Source organism: Lactuca sativa, chromosome 7 (assembly GCF_002870075.4).
Source record: "Lactuca sativa cultivar Salinas chromosome 7, Lsat_Salinas_v11, whole genome shotgun sequence".
Classification (NCBI taxonomy): Eukaryota; Viridiplantae; Streptophyta; class Magnoliopsida; order Asterales; family Asteraceae; genus Lactuca; species Lactuca sativa.
In genome coordinates this window covers 5,338,532-5,349,739 of record NC_056629.2, presented here as the reverse complement: position 1 = coordinate 5,349,739, position 11,208 = coordinate 5,338,532, and the positions used below count along the sequence as shown (strand labels likewise).

General features: G+C 36.4%; 1 protein-coding gene across 1 annotated transcript; it reads left to right on the top strand.

Moving 5' to 3' along the window:
* The first annotated feature begins 6,082 nt into the window (after nt 1-6,082).
* On the top strand, nt 6,083-7,096 carry LOC111902698 (uncharacterized). The gene has a single exon (XM_023898518.1). It carries the CDS (start codon nt 6,083-6,085, stop codon nt 7,094-7,096), a length of 1,014 nt encoding a protein of 337 aa, XP_023754286.1.
* The last annotated feature ends 4,112 nt before the right edge of the window (nt 7,097-11,208 follow it).

The window sequence follows — 11,208 nt, the reverse complement described above, 5'->3', positions numbered from 1 at the left end:
GGATCAGTTGAAAGAAGAAATCAAGTCATTTTGGAAAAAGGACTTACTCTCCTTGCTCACTCCTCTCTCCCACATACTTTTTGGGAACATGCATTTAAAACTGCAACCTATCTTCATAATCGTACAATTACACCTATTCTTTCCTATAAATCTCCTTACCAAGTATTGTACTCTCAAGTCCCTGATTATGATTTTCTCAAAACCTTTGGTTGTTTGTGCTACCCGTTCTTAATACCTTACAATCACCATAAAATTGATTTTCGGTCTTTACCATGCATCTTCATAGGCTACAGTTCCACTCATAAAGGTTACCTATGTTATCATCAACCATCGTCACACATATATATTGCTCGCCATGTCGTCTTTAATGAAGAAGTGTTTCCATATTCCACCACTACATCTAACACTCCTTCTTCTCCACCTGTTTCGTCTATTACTCCCACTCTTCTTCAACATGCAGCTGATTTAAACACTCCCTTTCCACCACCACCGCCCCATACTCCAGTCTCTCCCAACATCTCTGTTACACCTACACCAGACCCCATAATTCCATCTACTTCTTAAACTCCCACCTACCAACAATCAACCATAAGTTCTGCGCTAAACAAAATCAACCCTCCACTTCTCATTATCGCCCCTCAATCAATACAACACATCCAATGCTAACATGTGCTCATACCAATTCCCTTAAACCCAAAGTCTTTCATGCATGTGTCTCACCTTCATTCTTTAGTGAGCCTTCATCTTTTAAACAGGCAATTAAATCCCAATCTTGGAAAGAAGCTATGCAAGCTGAGTATGATGCTCTCATGAGAAATAACACATGGACTCTTGTTTCTTGTCCCGCTAACATCAATATTGTAGGGTGCAAATGGATTTACAGAATCAAAAGGAATTCAAATGGTAAAATTGAACGACACAAGGCACGTCTCATTGCTCAAGGATATAGTCAAGAAGAGGGTATTGACTATTTCGAGACGTTCATTCTGGTCATCAAGCCCACAACAATTTTTCTGGACCTATCTTTAGCCATATCTAAGGGGTGGTGTGTTCGCCAACGTGACGTTAATAACACTTTTCTCAATGGAGATTTGCAAGAGGCTGTCTACATGAAGCAACCACGTGGCTTTGAAGATCACACCAAACCCAATCACGTGTGTCGCCTCCATAAGGCAATCTATGGGCTTAAGTAAGCTCCGAGAGCTTGGTTCACCAAACTAAAGACATATCTCATCACCCAAGGCTTTCATGCTTGTCAATCCGATACGTCTTTGTTTGTTCACCACTCTTCTTCCGTAACTATATATGTATTGGTTTATGTTGATGACCTCATCATCACAGGTACAAATGCAACACTTATTCAACGATTCAGTAACAAACTACACATTGCATTTTCTCTTAAAGACTTGGGTGATCTACATTTCTTCCTTGGCATTCAAATAACACGCGACCCTACTGGACTCACTATGAGTCAAACCCGATACATCAGTGACATTCTACATCGTACACATATGGACGATGCCATTTCCATCTCCACACCGACTGACAGTCAATCTCGTTTAACAGTACACGGTGATCCTTTTTCTGATCCAAATCTATACAGGCAGTGCGACAACCCGAAATTTTTTTTGCTTTAAAGACCCAGTCAATCAACTCAACTGAGTGTCAAACTCATTAGTACTGAGTTCTAGCCCAGTTAAAGGTCACTCTAAGGAGTTTTGAGCCTAATACACTTAAGGAATAAGTGTTAGAAAGTACCTTGTAGAACCATAGTGTAGCAAATTGAACCATAGCCTCATCTAAATGAGTTCACGGCCACAAGACCATGAGTTTACGGCCGTAAACTCATGTGGTCGTAAACTCAAGGCATTTGCTCATTTCTAGCCATTTATCTCATTCCTTGGCCGATTTTCTTCATTCTCTCTCAACTATCATCCAACCTTCTTCCAAGATCTTCAAAAGATGTAAGTATTCTTCCTAGATTTGTGATACATCTCTTAATCTAGCTACATACATTGATTTCATCCATGGAAATCATGTATGTTTAGATCCTCAAGTTACACCAAGAACACACAAGAACACCAAGAACACACACTAGTGTTCTTGGCCAATATCAACCATTTCAAGCTTCTAGATCGTAAGTGCTCTTCCTTATACTTCATATCCAGTTAGGACTCATTCTTAGAGACTTGAATCACACATTTTCCCCAAGAACATCATGATTTTACAGCCCAAGATCATCCTTGGCAGTAAACTCAATGTTAGGGCATGTTTGAGCCCTAAACCCTATAAGATGCAAAGCTAGTGGCCCAGAACCCTTCCTTGATGATTGTAGGACCTTAAACTACCCTCAAATCCATATTTGGTCATGAGTTTACGGCTGTAAACTCCTTTGGGCCGTAAAATCATCAAAAGCCTCAATGGAGGTGGTCTTTCTCATACTAGTGTAAAGCAAAAGTCTCTAAAGCTTCCCTAGCCTTCAAACTTGCAATTATACATGAGTGACCATGAGTTTACGGCCATAAACTCCCTTGGGCTGTAAACCCATGGTAGTAAACTCATGTGAGTGCCATTCTACCTTCCTGTGTTGAATCACATGTGATTCCAACACCTGGTCAAAGTGTTTCCTAGTCACGGAAGGTGTTTCCTTTCATATAGTTGCTTATAAACACTATATTCATGCCCATATGTGTCATTATATGTCATTTAGGACCTATTGTGTCTCGGGACTTCATACGTGGAACTTCTCATCCTTACACGCATACCCATTTGAATCACCCACATCAGGTGAGTGCATACCCCGTAATGAATCTTTTAACTGTTTTAAATGCTTTTAAGGGGGGATACAAGTTGAACACAATGATAATTGTGTAATTGTTTGTTATAAACATCTTTCAAAATGTTACTTATGTCTTCTATAAGTGGTCAAAACATTTCAAAAGCTATTTTACAGTTATGTTGCTTTATAGTTTAACAAAACTCCGTTTTTAAAGTACAAGCATAACTTAGTAGTAAAATGAGTCTTTTCAATAACAGTTCAAGTAGAATACTAGTAAACTATAGTAGGTATAGTTTAGAGGTTCAGTTCATACCAGATGCAATACACGATAACAGAAAGAACATACTAAGATACTATGACAAGAGGAAGTACTAAGATACTATAACAGAACGAACATACTGAGATGTTATAGCATGGAACACTTACATGATCTAACTATACCAATGAATCACTAACGTATTGTTCTAAACAAAAGGTGATAGTTATATTGGGTATACATGATCATATAATTTTAATGTGGATGTTCACGACTTGCAATTGATTGCAGAGGTCGCGTTTGGTTCCCATAATCTTTTGACAGGGAGAGCGTTTAGTATGGGATCTAGCCATCACATTATACCTTAATAATCAATTTAAGGCAATTAGTACAACAGTAGTTACTATATATACAATACTATAGTACTTACATTTGTACAAATGACAAACAGAACAGTCGGGTCTAGTACATTCAGTAGAAAGGGACAATAATGCTAACCTTATGATTCTTTAATGTATACATCAAGGGATATATATAAATAGGATCCGACAAGTAATATGATGTGTGCTTTTCGCTTCATTTCATGTTCCTTGTTTGGTTGTGGGCTTAGAGCAGATTCACCCAACCTATTATCTATTCAATTTTAGTTATATATATGTTCAGTATACATTAAGTCATCATAAGGGGTACCAGGTATAGGTCAAGTCATAGGAAACTAATTCAATGCACAGTTTTCTAGTACAAAGCACACTTTTCAAACAGAACTTTTGGTACTCAAAGCTAGAAACTCACCAGTAAAGGGTTCAATCCATTTTATTAAACTAGTGTAGACTTAAAGGACTTTAGGTGATTGATTCTATAATACCTTAGTTTATACATCATGGTTATATATCATTAATACCCAATAGGTAGTTGGATGTGTGCTTTCCGCCTTATTTCCTGTTCCTTGTTTGGTTGTGGGCTTAGGGCAGATTCACCCAATTAACTATCTATTCGATATTAGATTATATATAGCCAGTATAAACTAAGTGATTATAGAAATAGTCACTGTAGTCACGATTTTATTATAAGAAATAAGGGTTTTCTTAAAGGATATTTTCATTAAATATAAAGGAACTATTTCAATTAACTCCGTGAGTAACAAGTGAATACACCGGGGTTATATACAACGAGGACCTAACAAACAATGGGATGTGTGATATCCGTCTTACCTCATGTTCCTTGTTTGGTTGTGGACTTAGGGCAGATGCGCACAATCAATTGTTTGTTTACTCTGAGTTTTATATAACCTGTATCCATTTAGTACTCATAGAAAGGATTGTAGAATCCTTTTTATGTATCTTTCATCAAATTAGGAAATATAGGATTTTCTAGAGGAGGAGGCGAAGTTTTCTAAAAACAAAACGTATAACTTACTACATTTCAACTACATTTTTCAACAACTTTCTACAACTTACTTACATCACTAAAATCTTATGAACTCACCAACTTAATTGCTGATAAACTTATTCAAATAACTTGTATTCTCAGGAAACTACTAGACAGGTACACGCTCTGGGAATTCAGAAGATGGAGCAGTATAGCTTCAAGTCTTATTTTGTTATTTGTTTATGTACTCTATGTTTTGTGAACACATACTTTGTAAACATTTTCTTTCTAATGAAATGGTTGTTCATTATTTTGCTTACTATGATGCATGCCTTGTGATACTAAACATGACGTCCTCCACCCCCGAACGTTTCCGCTGTTCCGGTTTTAGGGTGTGATAGGCAGGTTGTTGGATCCTTACAATACGTCACCATCACCTGACCCGACATTGCTTTTGCAGTTAATCGAGTATGTCCATATATGCATTCACCTACCATTTCACACTGGCAAGCTATCAAAAGAATTCTCAGGTACCTTAAAGGGACTATAAATCAATGCTTACACTTCAAGTCTACACATGCTTCTTCCCTTCCTGCCTACTCGGATGCCGGATGGATTTCAGATAAAGATGACAGTCGGTCACAGTATGGCTTTGCAATTTTTCATGGATTAAATCTCATCAGTTGGACCTCTCGCAAGCAAAGAGTGGTTGCTCGCTCTAGCACTGAAGCAGAATACCGATCCTTAGCCTACACTGCTGCTGAATTAATTTGGATCAAGCAACTATTATCTGAATTGCATGTTCCTCTTCTACATCCTCCCTTACTGTTGTGTGATAACATTGGTGCGATTTTCATGACAAAAAATCCGGTAATAAGAACTCGCTCCAAGCATATTGCTCTTGATTTTCACTTCATTCGAGAGCAAGTTGAAGCAAAGGAGCTCACGATCAGATATGTTTCTTCAGTCGACCAATTAACCGGACATCTTCACCAAATCTCTCCACAAAGATCGGCTGACCATGTTAAGACACAAGCTTCAAATTCGCTCCGCATTTGAGCTTGCAGGGGGTGATAACGGTAACCTCAGAAGGTGTTCAATTACACGTGTGTTAACACGTGCGTAGAATTAGTATTAGTCAAAGTCTATACCTAGTCTAATGCTTTTATTTAGGATTCATTTGTATTATATATATATATATATATATATATATATATATATATATATATATATATATATATATATATATATATATATATATATATATATATATATATATATATATATATATATATATATATATATATATATATATATATATATATATATATATATATATATATATATATTTGCTTATGTAGTTGTCACAGTGAAATCAATATACAGAATACTTTCATTACTTCATCTTTACAGCTACAAACACCGCTTCATCCATTGATTAACTATTATAATGTGATCACGACTTCAGTAAAATTTAAATTTCAATGCCAGGTTACTTAAAAAAAAAAATTTAATAATGTTCGTCGTGTCTATAAATAACACAAGTTCGTCACTGAAGTCCCTCTCTATACATAATCTTGAGTTCCAAGTCACTTCCTCTCTCCATCTCTATATCTGATAACTGAAACCCCTAACACAAATTTCCACCATTTCTTGAAAAGACCCATCAAGATTCCGCCATGGATTCTTCAATACCACAACAATTTCACCCTGTGATTCCTCATTCACGCACTGGTTCTGGGTGTCGGGATCGTTCTAATGCTGGTGATGATTTGGATGGTTCTGTCAGAGCATCAGATTCTTCCGCCGGAAACAACCAGCCGGAACTGTCACCTCACGGTAGCGGTAGTTCAGAAAGCAAGAGAAAGAAGAGCTCGACGGGTGGTGAACTGAAGGAAGATGATGATATGGAGATCGCGAATCAGTCTACGCCCAAGAAACGCTATGAATCCGAATCATCAAAGGGGAAAGAAAAAGGCGAAAATACCACCCTCGGTGAAGAAGAGAATAAGCTCTTGGAGGGCGTTATTGCTGAATTAGAACAAGAATCGAACGTATCCTATGCGGACTTGAGCTGGGAAAAGTTAAAAATGCGGGCAAGACGCTTGGAGAAAGAGATAATGGGTGTGTCTGATACTGATACATATGTAATGAAGATAATGAGTTTGTCTGATATTGATACAGATGTAGTTCTTGCGATGAATCCGTTTGATGACGATAGCATTTGGGGAGAAAAAGACGATGAAGATCATAATAATCCGGCAGAAGAAATAACAGTCGATGGTGAAAGCGATACGAAAGGTACTGATCAAGATTCTGGTGATGATCAAGGAGATACGAAAGGTTCCAAAGATTTGAAGGATTTAACTGAACGAGAATTCGATGGTGAAAGTGATACCAAAGATTCAAAAGATTCATCTGATGTAGAAACCAAAGATGAAAGTGATGCTGAAGATTCAATATCGTCGTCATCAGAAATCTGTGATGTAAGTGATACGAAAGATCCATCAGATTCGTCATCGGAAGATTCATCGTCAACAGGTTCAAAGGGTTCGTCTGAAACAGAAACCGATGATGATCATAATCATAAGAAAGATTCAAAAGATTCATCGACATTTTGGCTGGAACGAAAACTGATGAAGATCATAAGGGCATTGATGATAGCAATTGGGAAGATTCTATATGGTAATTAGAAATGATTTTTAGTAAATGTGTTTTGTATTGACTTTTTAACTCAAAAAGTCAAAATAAAAGTAGAAAATATGCATATATGGTTTTTGATTTTGTAGAAATTGAGATTTGAAATATCAGGATTTTCAAGAATAGTATAAATCTTTACAAATATCCATGAGCATCAAATAATGTTTACACAATCAACCTAAATATACCGAAAATTATTATCAAGGTTGTAGAAATCGCTCGACGTAGGCTAATCGGTGGATTGAGGTCAAGGGTTTAATTGACTAAGCGGGGATTAATCGGATACCATTAATTATTAAAAAAATTATTAAAAAATTAATAAATATAACATTAATCCTAAGAATATAACATTAATAGATATAACATTATAAATTAAAAAAGTTATTAAAATTTTAATAAATATAACATTTAACATGAAATTTCTCTTAAGCATTTACACAAACACTGTATCAACTTAAATTTGCCTTTAATCGAGTTTATGGGCTAGACTAAAATCTGTTTTAATAGCGAATTGAGTTTATGGGTTTGCCTTCAATCCAGTGATCAAACAACCATTAAGCTAATTTTACCAATTTGAGTTGAGAGAGAATCGATTTTACCAAGAACAAGAACACTAATCAGATTAATCAAACGATTCAGATTAATCAAACGAATCAACAATTTGAGTCGACATCGATTCCATCCATAAACAAGAAAACGAATCAGATTAATCAAATGAATAAGCAATTCGATCCCACCAGAACAATTACAGATCTTGCAACTACCAAACAAAAAATCAATTTCAAAAAAAGGAAGCAGGAACGAACGAGTGATGGTGATAGGGTACACGAAAATGGTTAATGGGGGTGATAATCTGTGATGAGAACGAACAAGTGCTCTACCTCCGGTGCTGATCGAAAAGCCTCTTCAGAACTAGTATTTGTTTTCACCTCGAGTATATGTTTTCAATCCATGCCTCGAGTATCTGTTTTCAATCCATGGTTCTTGATTGTTTCCGCTTGAGTATGTCTTCGAGTATCACCTGATCGGAGTCAAAGAAAAGGAAACAAATAAAATTATCTTTGTGTGTTCCTGTGTTTTTTCAATTGAGTATCCCACATCGTTTTTGGGATAAAATATCAAGGGCAAACAATTCTATAAAAAAAAAGGTAGAAGGATTATTGAAATCCATATCCAACTCTCCTTTGGGCCAGCTGTCTCCTTTGAGTCGGTGGGTCCGATTTAAGGGTTGTTTGATAGTTGCTGACTGAGGGGCTGTTTGATTTGGTGCTAACCGGGTCCGGTCAAAATGTTTGGTTTGCACCTGACCCGGTCCATATCACTTACTCGGTCCAAAGTAATGGCTTACTCGGTCCGACAAAAAAACATAGTTGACTGAGAATAATCTTTGCCCTCGTCCCAAAATACGCAATCACATTCACCTCTTCTTACTCGTCGCCAAGGCTACAGCTCCTTCACTTTCTCCTCAAACGTCGAGCTCATCGTCCATAGTCACCCTGCTACATTGCAATCGTTGTTCCCGTCTCCGTCTTCGTCCCTATCGAAGTCACCGTCTTCGAGATCAAGGTAAGGATTCATTATTCCATTCAATTGAAATTCATCAGTTCGATGAGTCTATAACACTTAATTCTCCCCCCCCCCCCCCCCCAACTTTTCTTGTTAAATAGCACATTGAAATTTTTTTTTTCTTTTTGACAAAGATTGGCATAAACCTGCTGATGTGCACAAAAGTACCCACTAATTTTAATATTTATAACCTAACAAACTTAGACTATCTATGCACTTATAGGCAGTGTACCTAGTCAGATTACAGTATAGCTTAGGTAAGTCGGGTGTCGATCACAGGGAACGATGGATTAATTTAATATATTTGATTATAGGTTACAGGTTACACGAAAATAATAAAATGGTTTAATAAATCAATTAACAACTCTCGATAAACTAACAGGAAAGCACATCTCTTCAGGTACTTGGGTTTGGATAAATTACACCTTAAAACATAGACAATTGCATACACAAATTCATTTATTCAATGTTCACCGATTCCTAAAATGATTAGATTCGCGTTCACTATAACTAATCCTTTAGCAAACAAGTCAATTCAAACAGTGATCAGTTGATTAAACTAACATGCTTCCTAGTGTTCAGTTCGTATCAAGCAAGACTTGTAAATATAGTTAATCAATGTAGACATTTAATCAACCTCTTGTTGATGGTCATCAAACAAGGCTCACACATTAACTTACTTATTCTCAAGTTAATCCTAGTTTCACATTCGTTATTTCTAGTCTTATAATCTCGATGGTCATCAAAAATCATAAGAGACAAGCAAATCAAGCAGATGTTCAAGCAACTCAATTCACTTAACAATTAACAGAAAATAATCATCATTAACACATGAGGATCTTTAAACAAGCTTGGCAAGATAAATTAAACACAAATAAACTATTTAATATAGCAATTAGTCCAATAATCAAAGCTTCATTCAATCATAAACACAAAGTAAAAGGTTTTTACACCTAAATCAGAAACTAAATACAGAAAAGTACCACCATAGAATGCTAAACATGGTCACGTCAGCAAACCATATGATAATCAACATGTATCCGCTCTCCAATCCTTCCGATCTCCGCTTCCGTTAGCTTAACGGCCTTCCGGCCGCCTTCTAGACCCTCAAAACGGCTTAACAGAAGTTAATTGTCGACTAAATTAGGTTAGAAGTCGAATCCTTCCCTCCTGGTTAGCTAAAAATCGATATTTATAATCTTTGTGGCCGACCTAAGTACGCTGGGCGTACTTAGAATTACGCAGCGCGTACTCAAGATAATCACGCGATCAAGTCTATCCGGTGCAAAGGTGTACGCGGCGCGTACTATTTCCTTACGCGGGGCGTACTCACTTTTTCAGCAATTTTGATTTCTTTTAGCTTCTAAGCCCGGTTCCCGATTCAGTCTTTTCTTTTGTGCTTCATCGGCAACAAATAGCTGCAAAACATAATTCAAAGCATTATGAGTACTTTTTAGTTCTAAAATAGAATAAATAAGGCCAAAATATTAAGATAAAGTGTATAAAAATATATATAAAAATACACATATCAAAATACCCCACACTTAGCCTTTGCTTGCCCTCAAGCAAAACTGAATTTTAATCATATTAGAATCATGTATAACAACTCCAATCTAACCCAGCCATTACGCCAAGACCGCAACGCATGCATTTGTGTCTAAAATTTTTCCTAAAGAACCCCCCATATTCCAAATACTCACAATCCTCATAAACATTCACCCACTCACCCCGAACTATGCTCATTTTATGCAACCCTCCGAATCCATCCTCAGAAAACCTCTTAACCTCAAGGTATTTTTAATCGAGCAACCCAAGCATACATATTCTAGAAAATTACAATTTATCCGATACCACTATGGAATTCTTTGAATTCTTCACTTCTTTGAACATTTCATCTTTGATATCTTTGAATTCACCAACTTGTACTAGCTTTTGGTATCTTCAACTTTTTGGATTTTTGGAATTTTGATCTTTGAACTTCATACTTAACTTTTATGCTCCAAAAATTCTTCAACTTTTCTTGTAATTCTGTCTCTCTTTCTTTTTTTTTTTTTTTTAACATGTAACTTACTTTTTTTTTTCACTCAAATCCTACATGCTTAAGCAGGGGCGCTCAATCTCAACCTTTATTGGCTAATGATAAAAATTTTCCTGGATACATTTCTGGTTTAGGCTGCTAAACATATTGCATCCCTCAGGCTGAGCAAGGTCGTGTTTTTGTCTCATGATTTCACTAGAATAAGGAAGCCACAAATGCACTAGAACGTATATAGGCTCAACTAAACATTTGGGTCTTCATGTAATTATTAACACAATTCTAACATGGAATCCTAGTTTTCTTACCAAAATTTCCTAAATTAGATCCTAAATAATCCTTTTGGTATGCAAAATTTTTGAAAATTGACTAGTATGTAACCAACCCCCTACCCCACACTTATGTAATGCAATGCCCTCATTGCATATTATGCATGATAAAGAACAATAAGAAGAGAATTGGAACAAACTCCCCTGGGATAGCAGTTGATAGGCTGATCACTTC